This window comes from Parambassis ranga, chromosome 13 (assembly GCF_900634625.1).
Source record: "Parambassis ranga chromosome 13, fParRan2.1, whole genome shotgun sequence".
NCBI classification, from domain to species: Eukaryota; Metazoa; Chordata; class Actinopteri; family Ambassidae; genus Parambassis; species Parambassis ranga.
This window is the reverse complement of record NC_041033.1, coordinates 760209-782383: the sequence shown is the minus strand read 5'-3', so window position 1 is coordinate 782383 and position 22175 is coordinate 760209. Positions and strand designations below refer to the sequence as shown.

Here is a 22175-nt window from a genome sequence, read left to right as displayed (position 1 = left end):
GGTACCGTTTGGCCTGAAAACAGGCTAACAAGACATTTTTTTCACTGGTTTGTCCATAAAATTGAAGTCGGCATGTCGCCAAAGATCCTCAGCAGCTCTTACAGCTGCGTCGTTGAGTCCATCCTGACCAGCTGCATCACTGTGTGGTACAGCTGCTCTACCGCCATGGACTACACATGGAGTCCACAGGAGAGCTTCCTCCATCATCAAGAACCCCACCCACCCCCAGCAAGGTCTGTTCACTCTCCTCCCCTCAGGCCGGAGGTACAGGAGTGTGAAGTGCAGGACCACCAGACTCAGGAACTCTTTCTTCCCCTCCGCCATCAGACTCCTCAACAGCTGACAGGAGTCTGTATCAATGGACTGTACCCCGCACATACATACTGACTGTTTACATACTGTAAACTGTACTGCAGTTACAGTTACAGTTACAGTAACTGCAATATTGTTCATCTATTTATTTGTCTATGCACCTTAATATCCAAACTGCACATGTACAGTTGTTTACCTCCTGACAGTTTTTGCACAATGGCTCATTCTCTGCTCAATTTGCACAACAGCTGATGTAGCACACATGCACATTTATATGTATATAGCTCCATTTCCTTCCATAGTTTATATTTTGTGTACTTATTTGCATCTTTATATTTTATATTTATATTTATTATTTTATTATTTATTTTGTCTTTCTTGAACCTTTATGACTTCAGTGTGAGCAGCAAAGTAAGAATTTCATTGTACAGGGAAACCAGTTTCTATCCTGTGCATATGACAATAAACACTTTGAATCTTGAAAATGATGAATGATGATGAATGATGAATCATGGACAATCTATCAATAATGCTAATGGTCATCAGCAGTAGATTAGTAGTAGGTTGCAGTATTAGGATTTCCACCTTTTTACCTAGAAAGAGACCATACATGCCATACATGGTTTCTACTTTACTTTTGTTGACACAGTGCAGCAGGCCTGGTGTCCAGAGACAGGAAAGAGGCCAGGGTTTGAACTTCTTTCTAGCATTTGTCATGTTTTAGAGGAACATTACAGTGAAGGGCCAAGGGTGCCTTTAATGTGTAAATTAAAAAAGGAATTTATAAACTGTATCACATCTCCTCAAGACGAAACACTTGTCGCAGGAATTTTATAGAAGGTTTGATGACTCTTTCTGCATGAACTGGCCGTTACAATGTTAGGATTCAGCCCTGATGTGCATACGTCACAGATTCTCACTTTACTGTGGACATGTTAATTGGGGTTGGTCTCTTTGACAGCTCTGATCCTAGAATCCATACACGGATAACAAGGGCCTCTTTACAAGCTGATGCAGCATGCTAGATATGCCTAGTTTATCATGGGAGTGGTATAAGCACTCTTCATCCGAACGCAACTCAGGAATGCATAATTAGTACATTTCTAAACAACGGAAGGCTTTCATTACTGGATCCGGAAGTCCACGGCAGCCAGCGTTCCTGTGTGCTATACTTATCCCCTGGTGGCAGGCAGCATCAGCACTGAAAGGGGGAAATAACAAGACGGTTCCCTGGTAGTATAGCTGGCCAGGAAAAGGCACACTTACAGTTGTGAGGCTGCCAGGAGGAGCACCACACAAACACACACACAGAAAGGCATGCAGCTTAAAAACTTGCCTGGAGACGTGCGGGAATGAGATGCTCATAAAACATGCATAGTGTGAACTCCAGCACCAGGTCCCATCTGGGCAACTTTCAAGCTCCAGGGTTCAATGAGTATTGCATTTTAAAACAAGGCTCTAATAACACAGCAGCAAACTGGAACAACGGGCAACCTATGCTTGTGTTTCATTCATTTTTTTAAATATGACATTTCTGGCTTAGAAATCATCATATTTGTTATTATTGAAAGTTGAAACAGAACTGAATACAACCAGATACAACTATTTTTAGAGATAATTGTTTAGCATTGCATATCACTAAAATGACCACTAAATTCAGACCGCTTTGTGCTGCGACACTTCCTCCACCCATGCAAGGTTATAAAAAGGGGAAAATGCCTGGAGTTTACTGCTGTGCAAACATCCACCTGTAAAAGCCACTGCCCCACTGCTCCACCTCTACCAGCAGCCTGTAACAAGCAGCCCATTCATTCATAGAGGCAGAGCTGAAACTGGAACTTAAGGAGGGAATGTTCCTTCTACTCTTATTATTCATGGAACAAAAGGTCAGTGTGTCTTTATTCACATGCAGTGTTTGTGTTGTTGAAGGAAGGGAGCGGGTGAGTTTAAGGGCTAGTGTGGCTGAATGAAAACAGACAAATAATACAGTAGGACACACAATATGAGCATAAATACAAGTTCCACACCTGCACATAGTCTGTAGTCCATGGTGGAGACACTTCCCCCATGGGGCATCATGCTCTTCATCTTCAAGGCTTCCTCAGGGTGGTTGAAGCGAAAAAAGGTGGATTGACCAAAACACAGCATACAGCCTGGAAAGGAACATGCACATGTGTTTGAAAACATTTAAATGGGGTCATTTCAACCTAAAACTCCCAAAACAGTTCAGTTATACAAGGAAATGATAATGATAGCAAGCGGAATGATGAATATCCTGGTTAACTCTATTTAGAGGTTGGTAAATGTCATAAATAATGTGAAAATCACATTCAGTTGCATTCAGCTTCAGCCTTGCTCAGATACCCCCACCATCATACTAAAAAAAGACAATTAGAAATACACAAAACAAGTGATCTTCTATCGGTAATATCCATGCCAATATAATTTATTTAACCCATAATATTGACAACGATCTTATTTTTGTGTCTTTAAATAAAAAACCATCGGTCAACCATTATCAGAATATTTTATTTAAACAAATCAACATTCTGGTTGCATAAGGTAGTAAATGTAAAAGCAAAGTCTTTATATATGTGCCTAAGAAATAAATAAATAAACATTAACTGGTGCATTAATCCATTAATTGAACAGCAGCATTGCAGGAGAACATTTTTTTTTCTAGTTGCAGAGAGCATTAAGAGTTTCTGGAGTGAAATTAACTTGTGTAAATGGTAGGCATGGGACGGTTCAGGAAAAAAATCTGAACCGCTCGGTACCGTTACACAGTGTTATTGTGACTGGAATGATTTCTTGAATTTTTTTTCCTGTCCAACAATGCTGCCAGCTTTACAGATGAGTTTGTTTACCCTGTCAGCATCTCTGACACTGATGCTGCTCCCTAGATGTGTCTGATTTGGCAGATTTATTAACTAAATCTGTCAGAGTCTGCAAAATCCCCTAAAACATGTTTGTGTGATTCTGTCAGCATCCAGGCTGGACAGACACACAGAGGACGGCCATAATACAACAGGAGATACATAATAAAGGTGAATAGCAGAGCTGTTCGGACAGCATCAGCAGTGCAACGTACTCAAACAGAAACCAACAGAACAGACAAGCTGTGCTGACTCAGACCACACTGTGATCACTAACACAGCAGGAGGGCTTGCAGTCCCTTGTTGCTCTGTGTAAGTGAAAACTGATGATCCCGTGTACTTAGATGCAGCGTTGCTGTAAGTGTTGGAAAGAAGTCGCTGTTTAGGAATCACCGAAAAACTCACATTTCAACCTCTTTTCTGAGAAGCTGCATTATAAGTGTAAATAAAGTATTCAATTATTTAAAAAAAATGCAAAGACGCTTGTCTTCTTTTAGTAAATGAACTCCCATAGGTTTCCACAGTTGAACAATCTGATCTGCCTCGCCCTGACATCCTGCTTCTACAGGAAACACATCCAATTTGGAAGATAAAATATTCAGACCCACAGTAAACAAAGTGATGACAGTCATAGGGTCTTCTAATCAGCACTAACATTTCAAAGAATGTTTGGATTCATGATTAATTAGGGAAAATGTACCAAACCATCATTTTGCCTTCAAATACATGCTGGCATCACTATTATCATCTACTGTTCAGGTCCTGTGTTTGCATGTACAGTTGAAAAATGTGGTAATGTAAATGTTGTTTGTGGTTGAAGGCATCTCTAACCATAATAACAGATCAGCAATGTTAGTGAATATCATCATATCACAGATGTATTTGTGCAAACATCCATTACATGTCAGCCTCAAGAGAAAATTAGACTCTAACATAACTCAACAACTACCTTGCGAAGCAGCAAGCCAGCTACTGGTTTTATACTACACAATATAACCAGCTGGTATAACAATAGCACTGATCCTATGTACACACTGGGTTTCTGTATCAATCACATCCACTCACCATCTGGTATGAAAAGTAAGGACACTAACACCCAACACTAGTTCAGCCCCTTTATGTGCCATGATCGTGGTAACAGATAGGCAACTGCACTTTCCTAGCCTTCTCAATATAACTCCATTGTGTCCTCCTGAGATTACGAGGGAAAGATGGAAAGTTCTCCATCACGCAGCAGACTGTGGTGGTGTACAACAACAGCCAGATGCCCTTTCATTATGGGCAGACACACACTTACAGCCTGGGAGAAAACACCTTATTGTATCATACACCGTAGAGAAAAACTAATCTATTCATTGACAAAGAGTGAACAGGTCGTAACTTCACAATTGAGACCTGCCTATAATATCCTGTGAACAGTTTTCCATGATGAAACTATCACTGCCTAATGAAGCAAAACATTGAACGGAGAACAGCATCCAATTCAATTCAATTCCAATTAAAATGACTAAAACTAGCTACCGTTCAGATGTTGTCAGTAAACAACAAAACATTTACAACTAGAAAAGCTCATCTTCGTTTTCTCTGTGTTCTCTGAGTGGATACAGGTATTTATCTAGCATGACATCGTCCTTTGCTTACTACATTGTATTGCTATACATTATATTGTTAGCTGAGTACTGCAAATAAGCCGACATCCAAGATTATGGATGTATTGCCTTATGGACTGTAATCTGCTGGCAATATTAGCATGCAATCAAACTTAGCTTAGTCAGCAGGCTGGCTGCTGGTTAGCCAAACTAGCTGACCAAACACTGATCTTGGTATAATAACACAAACTATTACTCCTGAGGACAAAGTGGTTTGCAATACTCAGCTGATAATACAAAGCTGTACCGTTTTGTTGTTGTTTTTTTTTGCTAATTTTTTAATTTAAGTTTGCTCTATTGAGCGATGAGGCAGAGAAGTATGATTAGTCCTGCAGATGTGCATGCCACTTAAATGATCACTTAATATTGGAACAATAAATTCTGCATGCCTATGAGCAGCCTAAATGCAGAGCTGTTTCTGTGTTAGTATTTTTCCACCATCAGAATGTCTATGAATGGTGCAGAGGCTGCTTTCCATCAGCATGGTTACTTCAGTGGTTATAACACTCTCCTCCACATAACTTTGGTCGGCATTTTCCACAGTTCAAATGTTTCTGTTGATATTTTGGAGTCTCATCAGCAGGAAAATGAGAGCCCCATCAGTCTGGTCATGAAAGGGAAAAACAGACATGCTGAGTAGGACTTTTAAGAGCAGCCATCAGGATGTTAATACTGCGGTCTGCAGAGCCACGTCAGCTCAGCCACTGTGTCTTCAGGAGTCATCTGAGCCCTTCACCTAGCTCCTGTTTCCCTCTAGATTCTGCCAGCAAAGCTCTATTCCTCCTCCTCCCTGACTCACTGCATACACTTCTGCTCTTGACTTGCACTAACATGTGCTGCCTGGTAAAGATCAATTCAAACACTTCTAAAGAAAACACAAGCCAAAAAAACATAGCTGGAAGCAGTATATAACTGACACATTCATGACAAAGTCATCACTCACTCTGTGAGGTGGAAAAGTTTGGAAACAGTGGCAAGCTGCGACATTTTTACTCAAAATTCTACTCACAATGAACAAAACAATGTGTATCAGAGTGGTTTAGAAAACAGTGATTATACATCTTCAAAAGTAAACCTGCAATAACAGCACTTCATGAACGTGGTGCAAAATGTATTCTGGGACTTCTGGCTGTCCAAAGAATGCTGTTCCAGAACTGGGCTGGCTTCTTCAGGTGTTTTTTTTGGCAAAGTCAATTCTGGCCTTTCTATCCTTGAGGCTGAGTTGTGTGTTCACAGCAACAGCATCCAAATGCACCTGGAATCAACTCCAGACCTTTTACTTGCTTAATTGATGACAGGTTAACAAGGGAAGAGCCCATGCAGCCTTGTTATTTTTTTGCAGCTTTCTGAGCCAATTGTCCAATTACTTTTGGTCCCTTGAAAAAGAGGCAGCCACGTAATAAAGAACTGTAATTCCTAAACCCTTGCTCCAATTTGGATGTGAACACTCTCAAACTACAGCTGAGAGTCTGCACTTTAAATCCATATTGATTATGTAATCAATATGGATTTAAAGTGCAGACTCTCATCTGTAGTTTGAGAGTATTCACATCCAAACTGTATCTGAATATTTTTTTGTTAACAGCTAAAATAACAAAAGTTGTGTCACTGTCCAAATATTTCTGGGCCTAACTGTATGGTTTTTAATAAATAGAATATTGGTATCAGTGCCACAACACAGTATCAGCCAGATTGCACATGTGTACATGTGCATGTGTTTTGTCATGGTTTTTGAGCATACGTCAAGCCAAAGCTAAAATTCAACCAAATCAATACACTCCCAACTTTTTTTGTATAACACTCCAGAAGAACAACAGCCATGCACTATAGCTGTGGTTAAATTACACCCAGTGCAGCAGCTCTGGTGTGGTGCTTCTACATCCAGCCGTCAGTGCTGCAGAGGCTGCTGGAGGCTGATGGATGAGGGAAGATATTTCTCCTCCTCTCCCCGTTCTCTCAGCACAAACTGCTGGCAGCTGACACTCACTGGCTGACTGACTGACTGACTGACTGACTGACCGACTGATTCCACTGCTCCCAAGGGAGTCTGACCCTGCACCTCAGCGCCATCAGTTTCCTGTGTGTGTGCGCATGTGTGGTCACTGACAGTAGAGGAAGCCACAAGGGATCAACATGTGATGAGTCAGCAAAACAGAAACAACACATGGTTTATACGCACAGAACACATGCTTATTTGAACACAGCAGCAGGCATATCCTATTTGACACCATTGTACCTTACTGTCCCTGAAAATATCAGGGTGGACACTACACCGATCTTACATTGTGGCCATGGCAGCAGCCAGCAGTTTCAAATACAGAACACAACACAAGAAAAGACTAGAAAAGCATTTCCTGAAGAAAATGCAAGTGAAGGATTGCTCTGAATTGCTGGAGAATCTGCAATCTGAATTAATTTGCTGAAACATGGTTAAGAATTTAAAAAGATAAAGCTCTTATTTTGAAAAGTAGAAAATCTTTGAATATTAGGAAGATATAAAAAGAAACAGCTGAAGACAAGAACAGTATGAAGTCATGACCTTTAAGAATAGCCTGTGGATACACCATATAAAAGGTCTGAGGCTGGAATAATACCATGGGACTATAAGAAGCTCAGGCTGTGTGATTTAAATGTGGAAATGTAGTATACAGCTGAAAGATGATCAATATAACTATATAATGCTTAAAGTCTGATAAAGACTACAAATATGGCTGCTTTGTATGCTTCTAGTGTGTCAGCCTGTCACCATGGTCACAGCCCTGCCTGCCTAATTAAGCCCTATTTAAGACACCCTCCGAACAACTTCTCTTTTTGTCCAAACCGAAGCCTTCAGACAAAAAATAAGGACACCGTCAGATGTGGAGATGGCGGCGAGTTAGAAAATATGGCTGCTCTGTTTTTGGTTTTACATTATGTCTTAATGGAAGAATGACCGGCACTCTCCCCGAACAGCTGGCTATAAAGGCAAAACTGTTTGGTGTTCAGTTTTAAGAGTGACACCGTCAGAAAGCTAACGAGTGTTCCTTCGAACTGATATAAAAATTATCCCAGTTAGATGGAAGGGTCAGGCCTGAGCGCAGGTTAGAGAAATTTTTTAGGCATCTCCTCAGCCTCTCTCCACTCTGATGACATCATCCACTCTGCCTTTGATCATTCCACGCAATACACACTAATGTTAAACTCAGAGGAGACCTCAAAAACCAGTCTAACTTTGAGAGCCTGGCGTGCGCAAATGATTCGGAATTAGAAAATTCTGAATACAAGTTTGATAGAGCAGCATCTAATGAGCGTTTTAAGACTAAACTCATTTGGCAGATGACCCTCGTTGAAGGGCTCTCTCATAGACTTCACTGTTAAAAGGCTTTTGAATATTTATTAATATTTTGAAAACGAAACATTGAACAAATCTGAATACAATTTTAATAGCCTTGAAGAGCTGAACAGAATGATGCTTGAATGGTTTCTGTAACTGAAAGCATGTGGAACTAGTTACATGTCAAAGTTGAAGATGGTTTTAAAGGTTACTCCATAGACTCCCATTAAAATTACGCATAAACTGTTGTTCAAAAGTTGTGCATTTGCAATGCCATGATTTTAGTGAGGTTAGTACACAGTTATAGCCATAAATGCAATGGTACTAATAATTGGCATAATAAGTTTTGTTTCGGTGTTTCAGTTTTTGGTTTTCGGCCTTGGATTCCTCATTTTCGGTTTTTGGTTTCGGCCAAGAATTTTCATTTCGGTGCATCCCTAATTTTAACACTGAAAGCTGCAGCGATATGAAAATATCCTGTAAGAGTTGTATGGTTCTGCACATTGACAATGCAGCCATATAAATTATTGTGTCATCAGCATAAAAATGTATTTTAGCTAGAGTTGTTTCATGAACTAAGTCATTCAGTAAAATAAAAACTAGTAAAAGGGAACTCAATTAGATCCCAACGGGACAGTTTTCTTTACTGTAAATAAGAACTGAAAACACTTGAGTCCAAAATAATTCATTAAGAATAATATACCACACATCATGACATTTTCAAAACAGTCCTGATTTATGATTGAATCAAACAGTGTGATATTTTCTTGATCAATCCATCTACTACAAGCTTTCAATGAGTCAATATCTATGAGGTCCATTGCTGCTAGTCTCAAGATGCCAATTAGCACTTAACATCAATTCCATTACAATGCCATGCAGCTACTTGTCATGATGGATCCTCCTGCTGCGAGAAGACACATCAGGGAGCCTATCATTAGACAGATAGCTACAAAATAAGTGTAGATTTATGGACCAGGGAGACATGAAACATTTATTCGTGTCCCTAGAACGGGACAGGATACAGAGATGCTCTAAACAGTCCATGTATCATACTCAATGGGGAGAAGGTGAGGAGGGTTAGGCTCATAAATCATGCAGATATTCATTCTCGAGCAACCACACAGTGTTGACACAGAGAAACTGCTGTGCTTCATTTTGCAATTACAGGAGCGAAAGGTAATTTAACTGAAGCAGTTGGTGCAAAATCAATAAACCAGGAATAACATATGGTGTGCCGCTTCAAATGTTAACAGCATCTAAAATCACCAAGTAAAATATTTTATAAGGAGCAATCAGGCCAACAGCTTATCCACAGCTGAAGGCTGTGCTTCTGGATTCTGGGTTTTCCCACCTTATCTGAACAGATATGCTGCAGACATGCCTTCTTCGTATTAAACAGAACACTGGGTGGGACGGTTAATGAGACCAGAGAGATGCCAAGCACCAACCATGCGGAGAAATGAACCACTCCTCAAACCACTACTGTAAATCCTTTATTTAGACAGCATTTGCTTAATGTTGGAATGAGTTTTTCTTTTTCTGGCACGTCTACATGTTGCTCAACACATAGGCCCCTGTAATTGTTTTTGACATATACTCTACCATTCAAAAGTTTGGGGTCACTTAGAAATGTCTATAAAAAAGCAATGTTCTGGAGTCTATTTAAGCATAGGAAATTCATTCATTTCCATTAGCCAATCACCTACTGTACATCAGCAGTGGTTTGATCCTTCATGGTTTTACCTGTAGCAGTAATAAATCAAGCACACATGTAGCATCCAGCATCCTCACTATGTTGCCATTACTTATCTATAGCTCGTTCTCTCCATTAATGTCTCCTTTATAAGAACCCTCTGACTCAGGATAAGTATGTCAGGACTCTTCCAACAACCAGTGGTTCACATCTCAGGCTTACTTCTCTCCAAGCCTGAGCTCAGCAAAACAAGCTGCGGTAGAAACTGAGATGGCTTAATCAAAGGCTGAGCCTGAAGTACTTTCCAACTGGAAAATATGACACAACACATGGAGTTACCATGTGTGTTAAAAAAGAAGTATGAGGAGGTGTGTGCACATGGGAGTGTGAAAACCCAGAAAGTAATCAGCTAGATTGATTCCTTGACCAGTGCGAAAGAACAATTTCTCCTTCAACACTCCAGGAGCAACTCATCTAATCACCAGCTTCATTACTGTGAGTGCACTCTTAGTATTACTGCAAGAGCAGCATCTTTCAGGCACACTCCCTGCCCTCCAGGATACCACCCTTACTAAGGATACAAGCAAAAAGTCCAATTTAAAAGTGCTGCGTCAAACAATGTGTTCCATATCATTCGCTATGTCAGGCAATCATCAGGAGTAAGGACACACACTGTAAAGATCATCACCACCTTCCCACAAGGACACACAAAGACAAGCTGCTCCTTTATGCTGTGTCATAATGCACACACAGGGGCATGAAAGCTTCTGGGTTATTATACTAACCTCTCTTAACATTATTAATTGAATTTCAGAATTAAAATAATACCAAAATCCTTACCAATCAGTGTAGATCTGAAGCATCATAAAGCTTTTGAGCCTAGTATGATTCTTCTGTAATTGGAAATTAAAGCCTTGAAATTATTTTAATTTGTAGGATTTTTCAACATAAAAAATAATAATCCCCTTCCACCAAAAAAATCTGAAACCTTTCATACAAGGTACAGACTTAACAGAGCTGACAAGAGTTATCACTGTAAACCCTTGTGAGTATGTGTTTGGGACCACTCAGGCCACTCAGTGCTAATGCCACATCATGCCTCAAGGGTATTGTGGCATTAAATGGAGAAATAGTTAGCAGCCCTGCACTGCAATTTATCTGTGGCCCAAATATTCCATCATTTCTCTAATAACATCTCATGAGAGTGCTTTTTCCCTTTCCTTTGCACTGGTATGACCACATTAAATCTTTCCAGTGTGTCAGCGCAGCCTGAAGTACATTCCCCAGAAGATTAGATCGGAAGAACCAGAGGTGGTCAGAGCAAGAACGCTTCACATTCTACCACAGTGAGCTCATAGAGACACATGACAAAGAAATGCCGTTGCACATGATGGTCAATCAAGCTTGTGGCTACTGTTACTCACCGTCTGTCAGAAGCTGTGAAAACATCTCATGTTCACAGGATTACTATAATCCCAATAACAACATGCAGACTTAAATAAAATATTAAAACAACTTGCTTTTGAAGCAAGATGAACACCAAGTATAATAATTATTAGCAGTCATCACGTCTACCTGACTGCATGTGATTTTACCAAGAGTGTACCATGTAATGCCAGGGGCTGAAGGAACAGGAGTGAGCTGAAGGAGCTAAATAAAAAAAGCTAAGGTCTGATTGTGATAGGGGATCCTCCCCTGATGTCAGCTAGAGTCCTCAGATTCATATGTCTATAGGCACTCTGCTGCTCATTGGATGTGTCCATGTCCAATCAAGATGAAAGGAATGCTGTAAAACTGTAGTAGCATAAAACAGTACAGATTATAGTATACAATGCTATTTAGAACAATTGAAATGCCCATTTGTGATAGCAAAAACAAAGCCACTTGACTAATTTTATATTTGAAACCTCATGAGTTCCATGATACCATCCTAGATTCTCTGGTAAGACCACCCACAGTTCAGTTTTTAATCTGGTTGCAGTCTCTGCTTAACGTTGAGTTAACGTTGAGTTAAGCAGAGACTGCAACCAGACATCAAGTTAGTCAATATAAGTTGTTTGGGAACACCAAAACCACTGTAAATGAACTGAGAATGGCTAAAGCAATTTTTATTATTATAAATGATTTGAAAGGAAACTGCAGAAAATCTGGCAACATTAACAGAGCCTTAAAGAAGTAAAAGGGATAAAGGGTTTACAAGGGATTACAAGTGCAGGGAACCTTCTTCTGTGTTCAATAAGTATTTTATTGATTCAGATCAAGATCTAGCACTAGGCTTTGGTTCAAGAGAGAAGGCCATTACATTATCAAATGATGATCTTCCATTGTTTGACATCATATGTCATTAAAATCTTAAGCCAGTTTAAGAACTCTAAGGCAAACGATATCTTTGTCTGTGTCATGGGGCGGGTTGTGGGCATCAAGTTAAGAGAGAGGCTGGTAAAAGCAGGTTAGCTAATTTAAGGCATATTATCGCCACTACCTGTTGCTAAACTGTTCTTACATTTTATGATCCTTTCAAATCTACCCCACTGCTCTACAAGTTCGACCCAGGCAGGTGTGACTATCTTAATAACTTCAAGCTGGTTTAAAATATCCTTGAAGACATGACTGAAGGCTAATTAAAGATGTTATCATCAATCTATCATTTTTTATGTGCTGTTTTAAGTGATGTCATATGTGTATTAAACGTCCCTGTGTGTGTGTATTGTCCCTGTGTCATTGTCTATAATGTCCAAGTGTGATAACGTTTCCAGTGTTGTTACATATATTTTGTACATGTACATATTACATGTATATGTTGTGATATGTTAGCGTTATGTAATTGCTTTTTAGTGTGTAAATAGTGGTAGTAGCAATACTAATGTATGTATTGTCCATTTAGTTGGTTGTTCTTGGCTTCCTGCCCAGGGACCACAGATGTAAATTTGCTGTATAGCTAACTCTGCTGGAGGACTTGTTCTATACACGGCCCCTCTTAAATAAACTACACCACCACTATCACCACTAATATGATCAGTCAACATGACACATGGTAGAACAGCAGCCACTAATGTTAACTACCTGTCTCTGATTTCTTAACTTATCAACTAAAACGAGCTTACACTTTCCAGAGTTCCAAAGTTAATACACAGCCTGCTTCTACAGCAACTTACAGCAAATCGAAAAGGTGCAGTTACTTCAACTTTAAAGTGCCCCACTTGGAAAGCACCAGCAGCTGTAAGCCCTGAGTGTGAGTGAATAATCAGAGAATCATAAAACTGTAAAGTTATATATTTATGCAGTTACACTCTTTTGTACCTTGCAGACTTCTTATTTGGCATTATGAAGAATGCTAATTGTTATTTCTCTCGTAAACTCCTGCATGGGATGTCACTACAGCGTCTGGAGAAGCTGCAGACAAAGGGATGCCCTTAACTATGGCTGACAGTTGCTATGGAAAGCAGATGGTTTACAGCCTCAGCAAAGGCCAAGGAGTCAAACCCACCAGTTAATCAATGACTGGCCCTTGCCAAGCTAGGGGCCATCCGACAGACGCACATACCAGAGAAAGATATGGAGCTGGTCTGATAGGAGTACACAGAGGAGGAGATGGGCTGCAGAGCCCAAAACGTGCATTCCTATCATGTGGGACTAACCACTTCACACACACACTATATAGGAGGTTGTGTCCTAAGCAAGGCCTTCAACAAACTGTGATCATATGACTAAACAAAATTGGGCAAACGTTAACCACAACAAAATCACCCGAAAAAATAGTGAGGTAGTAGCTAGTAGTTTACACCAGACTCACACAGACTATGTTCCTGTGGCTGTGAGCTTAACACTACATGTAAACTTATGGTAGTAGCCATTTAAAAGACTTTGTTATAATTAGATCCTGCTGTTCACAGCATCCACAGACCTGATGCTTTATCCTGCAGCCTGGCAGCTGCAGTCTATAGTGAATGCTCATCACAATAATGTGTCCGAGGCTAGTTACAGCTTGTCTGAACAGATGTTATCTGCTTCCCCATGCCCACCCTCTTCTCCTCCTTTATGTCAGAACAACCACAGCCAAACCCCTGCTGTTAAACATGCTCCCAGAGGCAGATGGCCACAAGCATTAGAATCAATCAGCTGCAGCAAACCAAGGGATCTACAAGTGGTGAAAGGTGGGCAGTGGCTCCAAGTGGCAGAATTGTTAGGACAAAGATTGTTAATAGTTCTACATTGTAAAATTTTAATTTAAAATCAATATACCTGCTACTATGTGACGGTGATGACACTGTGTATAGATTATTAAGCAATTTATTTCCCATTATGTTCAGTGAAAGTTTACAGATCAGCAAATACGTGTCAACAAGTGCACCCATACCCAACAGAGGCCAGCAGCTCAACCATATGATATGACACAATATCTATACCATCATTTTTTGCAATTTGCTCTGAAAACATAGTTATTAGTCACCAGGTGTACGCAGAAATCAATGTACCATGGAGTTGAAGCAGCTCAAACTACACTGATCATACCAGGCTGTGTACTGAAACTGTGGAATTCAGTGCGTGTGAAAGCAGCCCTGATCCACTCGAGCTGTTGGTGCTGAACGTTTAGTATTTATCTACATTCTCGTTTAGACACTGCCTTGACTCGGGTGCAGCCAGAGGATGTACCCTTAAAGACTGTGTCAACAACTACACACACTCTGACCTAGCACACCAGCTGCTACCAGCCCCACACATGTCTGACCTGTACTGGGAGCCAGCTGGGAGTCCACACCACTCTCCCAGCAGCCTCAGGAGTGGGGATTCTTTCTGGCTCCTCACATGGTCACATTGGCAACCAGGAATAGCAGTGTAACAGTAGACAAACACAGTGAGGGCTGCTCATGCCAGGCTGGATGGGGGGTATCTGCAGACCTGGCAGACTTGTATGTTTGTAGCCTATAAACAGAACTCACGTGGAGGTAGGGAGAAGAACTCAGCACTGGGGACAGCAACCTTAGAGCAGGTGGCGTGTGTGGAGACACAGACCAAACTGCCTTCAAAACATCTAATCATACACAAGTCATAAAGGTATCTGGAAAAATCCGGCATTAAAGGTGAGCCAGCAGCTCTGTGTGTAAGTGAAACCATAGCACTGCTTTAGCGTCCCCCCTGCAGGTTGAAACACCCAAACACATGATAAAAGCAAATTGGAATCACATCCAGCTGGTGCATATGCCGCATTGAACGGAGCCTGTTGGTCATGGAAAGTCGCATTTACCAGTGCAATGCCAGTTTTCTTTAGATTTTATACGGAATTCTTTTGGCTTAAAAGTTGCGTAGGACCATATTGTCTCATTATCTACCTGTGTCCATGCTATGCTAACTAGACTGAGGAGCTAGTCAACAACAGGACCTCTGTTACTCTGTTACTCAGCTCACAACAAAAACAAACAAAAACTCCAAACTAGCACAAAGCAGAAACAATGCAAACTTACTTTAGCAGCAATGAATGAAAGTGCTCTCCCCCGCTGTTTCCATCGCGGCTGCTCCTTTAAATTAAACCACGTGTTTCTGTCTTATGGAGGAACAACAGCAGCGTTTATGGGCTTTTTGTCCGGGACGCGCTTTTGTTATGATAATGTCAAAAGCCCAGAGACTAATATATTCTGCAGATATTTGAAAGTTGAATGGAAGCTGTCTGCCCGGCCGCTTGTTAAAACACCAGTTCATCCACTGATGGTGTATCCCGGCTCATTCAAACCAGTGCGGGACTTTACAGTCATTGTAGTCTCAGTCCATTGTCTCCTTCCCCCACTAGCAGCTTAGTCCAGAAGACGCTGTCTCCCCTGCTGCTGGGGCTCCTGAGAAACAGCTGGCTCAGTCATCTCCCTCCGCTCAGAGTCCGGGCTGTCAGGCAGCGGAGAGGAGGAGCAGAGAGAGGAAGGTGGGGTCCTGTGTCAGAGCCGTGGAATGAGAGGACACAGGGGAGGGACTGGAAGACCGGGAGGAGGGGGCTCACACCAATGGGGCCTATATCATAATCCACAATATTACTGAACTGATCAATAACATCTTCAGAACGATTGATTATGGTCATGTATTGATTTGATAACATGGGAGCCAAAGGGACAGAGAACCTGGGCGTCATGTCGACTGTCTTATATCTTACCTTGATCATTATATAAAAGAACAAAGGTTAAGCCTTCAGTATTGAAGTCATTTATTATGAGCCATAAAAGTGCACATTAAAGAGAGAACTCACCTAAGAGTTCTCTGGAAGGGCAGTCAGTCTGTGACAGTGTGGCGTCAGAGTAAACTTTATTGTGCTATTGGACTTACTAACATTAAACAGAAACAAGAAGTGTAACAGTGCTGAGGAAGGGAACAGCTCAGGAGTATTCAGATCACTTACTTCGCATACAGTATATCATCAGTTACCAATATAGTAAAAAACTGTTGAGAAATACATCAAAGGAATCCGACTCCATGCCCAAAATGGCCTTTACTCTCACTGTGACCTGATCCTCACAGGCTGAGAATGCCCACTTGTCAGTCAAAAGGTGATGTGCAAAAATGGTAAATAAAGCAGAAAGAATGTGTGACTCTGTCTTTTTGCATGTCAATAGACAGTAGTTGACCCTGTATTTCTCCTGGCCCACTGAATCAAACTAACAAGCCTTTATCCCTTTATTAAAGCACAGGCTCATCCTCCTTTGAACAAACTGGCTTAGTTTGTACATGCCCTTTCATTGTTGGGATTTCCCTCCACCAGCTCGTCTCATATTATAAATCCAAGGGGATTACACCAAAACCCTTGTTAAGCACATTTTCATTTTGTCACAATAGCAGCTTGCTGCTGCTTGATTCTATAAACTGAACAAGGGAAACACATCTCAAGAGCAGACGAAGACTACCTATAACAAACACGAGCATCAAGTCATGGCTTGCTATGAGGCAACCAAAGCTTCACTTGTCTCGTGGGGAATTTGGGTTTTGTAATGTGTTAGTCATATTAGGCACATAGGAGTGGTACGTCTGAACTGCTTCCTGCTGTAAAATTACATCTGCATGTTAAAGGAAGGGACCTGAACTATCCCTTTCATGACTACGTGGGTCATCCCTCTCCAGGACCCTGGCAGTGAACTCCAGTTTACCCTCACTCTTCAACCTGAAACCCCCTCTGCCACTAAAGTCCCTTCTGTCTGGGGTATACAGAGGGCAGTATAAATAGCCCCATGTTCCCACTCAGGTTACCCTGCCAGGTCCACATACCAACAGTAAGAGGGACACACTGACAGATGACACACGTGTTCTTCTACATGTACATACACCACACAGGATACTAGATCCTGCAGAAAGTACTGTTTACACTATTAGCATGTCTGTTAGCAGAGGTGGACACTCTTTGAGAAGTAACACTACAGTGTGTGATTACACAGAGGGAAGCTCACATCCTGTGAGTAATGATGAGTGTGTGTGCTCTCTCTCTCTGATAAGAACATATGGATTTCCATGACTAAATTATAACAGCTACATGGTGTTTCACTTCCTATAATTTGGTTAAGTAGAAGTTGAGCATTACAGTCAGATCTACACCTGTTTGTCAGCGTCAATGACAAAGAAGGGCTGCATACCAGACAGATCCCATCACCATCATACTGCATCTGCATCAGACTGTGATCACTCAGTGTACCACATGTGTTCATGGTGTTGTCTTTGCTTCCATACATGTGCAGGATCACATGTGGTCTATGACTTTTGAAATGCCAGGGGGTAATGGAACATGCTCCACAGACTCCAGTTTTTACATTGAAAATCAATTCTCCTGCAGTTTCCTGCAGCATGCCTGAACACAGCAAAGCTCACTATGTTAACTCATTAATACTGGAACCTCTCCAGTCAATGACTGTTTAAAAGCGCAGTGTGTGCATGTTATTGAATAGACCTGCTGGCTCCTACACAGCATTTATTCGGCTACGCAAGGAGCTGATGAATGGATCTTTAGGTTTCAATAACTGGAATTATAATGGCCAGTAGGCAGGAGAAATTATAGCTGAAACCCTGAATCCTGTCATTTCTGATCACTGATTTGTTCTGATTACAAAATGAAAATCCACGTTCAACACTGCTGACAACACAACACACGTCTGTAGACAAACCATCCCAAACAGCAGAGAATTATGTGACAGAGCATCCTACCTTGTGACAAGCGGGTGGGCTGTTTGACCTGGAGCCCATCGATGGCGCAGAGGTTCCCACAAGGGTGCAATGTGATCACTCCCGACCTGTTCGCTATGTAGCAGTGCTGCGATGCCACCCCTGGGCCCTGAATACTGATGTCCATGGGACCATGGCCCAGAGTGGTCCTGCCTGAAAGAGGGGAGGCTCAGACTTTAATCAGAAGCAGTCTATCTAACAATATACACATATGATGCTCAAATTAGTAAGACACATAGTATTATAGCATTGTACAAGTTGTAAAATTGATCTGTTTTTTTAGAAGTTATAAAGGTAATGGTGCAGAAGCAGGGTTTTTAAAAACTTAAAGGCCCATCTCCACATGATCAAAAACCTGATGATTCTAACATTATTTTGAAGAACAGGCCTCCAACAGATTGTAAAAAGTGCAAAACAATGCATATGCACACATATATACTAACTCACACACTCCAGGATACAACCTGAAGAAATAAATCTCCTTGCAGCCTGCACAGACAGACAGAGGAGGGCCAGGTCGACCGACACAAAGGACATCAGCCTAACAGGCAAACCAACAGCTCAGAGGACAAGCTCAAGATGAAATCTGCTGTCACATGTGAATGTGAATAATGTGACAGAAAGTGTGTGTGGATGCTCTCATTCATCCAGGTCATAGTTATGTCCAAGAGTTTAAATCGAGGCAACTGGACTGGACTGGACTGGGCTGTCCTGGGGGAGTGTGTGTATTTATGTGCTCAGGACCTCTGGGAGGAACTCACATGACAAAAACCCTGAGTCCAGTTGCCTTGATTTAAACTCTTGGACATAATGTGAAAGTTTACCAGTTATATCAGAGGTATATTTTCATAACTTGTGTAAATTGGTTGTGACTGCTCAGTTTTTTTATGGCTGACCAAAGCAAACTCAGCTGTTACATCATTGTCTGAAGTGCTCTGTCGTGTCTCACCCTCAGGCAGGGGCAGCAGGGTGATGGCAGTGCTCAGACGCCCACTACCCAGACTGACCAAGTGGGGGCGCTCTGCTTGGAACTTCAGCCCCTTTCCGGTCTCGATCAGGTCAAGCGGGGTGCTCTGCAGAGGAAGTCAGACAGTGGATGAAGTGTGAGTCCTGGAATTTGAACCTGTGATGTGTATTATCACCTGATCCCTTTGTTCAGAATAGTGGGTTTTATTTGGCTGCTGTGGAACATTGCTGAGTATGCAAAACTATTCAATTTTAGCAGAGTTAGCATTTCTGTTATAATGCAAACTGCATAAATGTTTTTGAAATAATTTATTCCCATATAACTATTAAAAATGAAGTGATCACATAATTAATTCATAGCTGCAACTGCTTAAAAGCTTTGCAGCCTCTGCAGCAGACCTCTGTGAAGACATCTCCCCAAAAGAGGTCACATTCTTAACTATGTCTAGACTGACTGTGAACTGGACCTAACAGGAAATCATTTCCTGGCCATTAGCTGAACTAATTGGTTGTGCATGACACAAAAAATGTGAATATGTCACATCTCAGGGGGAGTCACAGGAGGAGAGAACATGGTTTCTGTCCAGCACTGCCTCACAGAGAGGCTTCATCCTCCTCTGGATAAGGAGTCTTCACTATGGGGGCCATTTCTACTGCTGACTGTACATATTTCTCACTAAACAGCAGTGTGTGTGTGTTGTCTTCCCCCTCGTAGCTCTGCCTGAAGCACCACCGTGTGCTTTGGGCTTAGCAAAGGGGAAGGGATGTCACCATGGCAACAACACTCTGCAACTAAGAAACATAAAGGGTGTTCAGCCAGCTAACTTGTGATGAGCACTTTCAGCACAGCCATGCCCCAAAATAAAGACAACTCTGCTTTTTTGTCATCTCATTGTTAAATTACTCCAACTGTGCATAGGCTTGTTGTAAACATCCACCATGCAAAGAAAGCATATAATACAGAGCTCACGGCTGTTTCTACCCACTTTGACTTGTTAACTTGTAATTCAGCTCATACGAGTCACACCAGTGTTTGTCCTGATATGTCGAACTATGATGCCGTGGAGTCATTCACTGGATTTGTATTGTAAAACCTGCACTGACTGTGTCTTTTTGTCCCATATTTGAGCCCTTGCATTTTTTTTGTTTACAATCTGGACTCAATCATGAACTTGGTCTCTTCGCTGGTTAGCTAGCTGTGTGTGTCCTAATAGGATTATCTGATTGGGGTGGTCGGTCAGTGGAGTGGGGTCAAGCCTAAGAGGATTGCAGAGATGGAGACTGGCTTGCGCTGGGTGCCTCACTGGGACTGATGGGAGAGGGGGGAGGGGTGAGCGGGCTGCAGGATTCATACTAGCTGATCTGCTGTGTGCTGCTGCTCCCATGTGGAGCGTTCAGCAACAGCTTGCCTCAGTCTCCCTGTCTGCACACTCACACCGCGGGCAAAATAATACATTTATTTCTTACTGAAGGCAATCAAATCTACAAGACTGTTCACTGTTTATCCCTTTAAAAGAGAAGTACATACAAATGGTGGTTAAAATGAGATGAAATCATAGAACTATTATTGCTGGGTAAAGCTTACACACTCACCATGTTTATGAGTCTATTGAGTTGTGGATAACTAATACATAACAAATTTACAATAAAATCTTTTAATTGCTTGCTGCAGCTTCACATGAAATCACGGACACATATATCCCACACATATATCCCACACACTCAAAACTTTGTTGCCAGGCTTTAAACAAACTCATATGCACATGATCAAAATTCCTCCATCACATTTTTACTGCCATGTATAACAGGTAAGTATGGAACAGGTTTTAAATTTGTTGTTGTTGTTTGTTGATCATCTCCATAAGGAGACAACAAAGTATCTTGACTTAAAGTATAATTCCTGGTGATTGGGTCAGGCAGTAGTATCCTAAATGCAATTGGCAAGATGTTGTTTGCTGTGTTTACATTCTGTCTGAGTAAGAACAAACTTTGGAAATAATTCATGTTTTCTGAAAAGCTGCCAGTTTGTGCTTCTTGCCTTGAGACAGACTGGCTCATGACAGACCAAAGCTCTGCAAATTGGAATGCAGTTAGCATAGCTCACAGAGCCAGATGGGTGGAAATAAAGTGGAATTATCCTTTAAGAAGAGCTGATTAGAGTTTTACTGTCATGACTGCAGTCCACTACATTCTTCTTTAAGTGCTTGCATCCAGTTCTGTCTAAAATGTGCCATATATCCCACTTTCACGTTATGGAAGTTAAAGTTGTGTTTAACTGTTTCCACTTCATGTTCCTTCTGACTTGCACACATGTAGTTATAAAGCAGAACACACACAGACACAGACCCTCCTCCTAATGCCTAAACGGATTGTCAGCACCAGCAGGTGGGACACGCAGACATCTTTGTCTAATTACTGACTCTGTCTCAAGATTCCACGTTGACATATGGTGTCGGGACGCGTCCCAGCTGAGCTGCCTGACCTGACCTGCTGCCTCGTCGTTCTCCAACTCATCCAAGGAGAGTTTCAGAGCCAGAAATCTGTCAGTGTGGCCAATGTGCTGACATTTAACATCAGTGGATACAGTTATCAGGAGAAAAAAGCTCCTTCTGTGTGTGTGAGGACTGGAAACAAATAAGACTGATGACATGTTTTAGCTGCCAAGTTTGTAACAATCAAACCTGTGTGAATCCTCACAATTAGTCGTTCTTTACCTCCCCCTTCTCAAACACACCATGCACACACACTTACCTGTAACACCTGGTGGGTTTGCCGTCCACACTCAGGCATGTTTTTGTTGAGGCGGTCCATGTCCACTGAGCTGTCCAAGGCTCCTTGCGACACATGAAGTTCCTGAAACAGGAAGTGACAGCACTGAGAAAATGTGTCACAGAAGTCGTCATGGGTGACTTCATTTCTGCAGTAGCAATGTTTCCATATTTGATACATTTAAGAACTGGAACTTCCCGACAGTGTGAATTATGTCACAACAAAAACACACACTCACACAAGAAATACTAGATGGTGTTCAGAAGGAGAAATGCACATTCAATGGAAATCTCTCTCTCACACACACACAAACACACACACCACAAATACCTGCTGTCTCACTCAAGTCAATTTGATGTATTTCCATCCAGTCAGCAGAGAACAAGGAACCATCATTAATGCTCCATGTA

General features: G+C 41.5%; 1 protein-coding gene across 13 annotated transcripts in view; it reads right to left on the bottom strand.

Annotated features, from left to right (window-relative positions):
- phldb1b (pleckstrin homology-like domain, family B, member 1b) overlaps positions 1 to 22175 on the bottom strand; it is an 86233-nt gene that overhangs the window by 48917 nt on the left and 15141 nt on the right. For 12 of the 13 annotated variants that reach the window (XM_028419958.1, XM_028419965.1, XM_028419968.1 and 9 more), the window contains exons 2-5: positions 21748 to 21849; positions 18980 to 19103; positions 18013 to 18183; positions 2340 to 2465 (exon numbers count right to left, since the gene is read on the bottom strand). In XM_028419958.1, coding sequence (XP_028275759.1) covers positions 2340 to 2465; positions 18013 to 18183; positions 18980 to 19103; positions 21748 to 21849 — 523 coding nt within the window. Of the gene's footprint in view, positions 1 to 2339; positions 2466 to 15308; positions 15720 to 18012; positions 18184 to 18979; positions 19104 to 21747; positions 21850 to 22175 lie in introns of those variants that run through there. The other variant, XM_028419970.1, reaches the window with a different exon arrangement.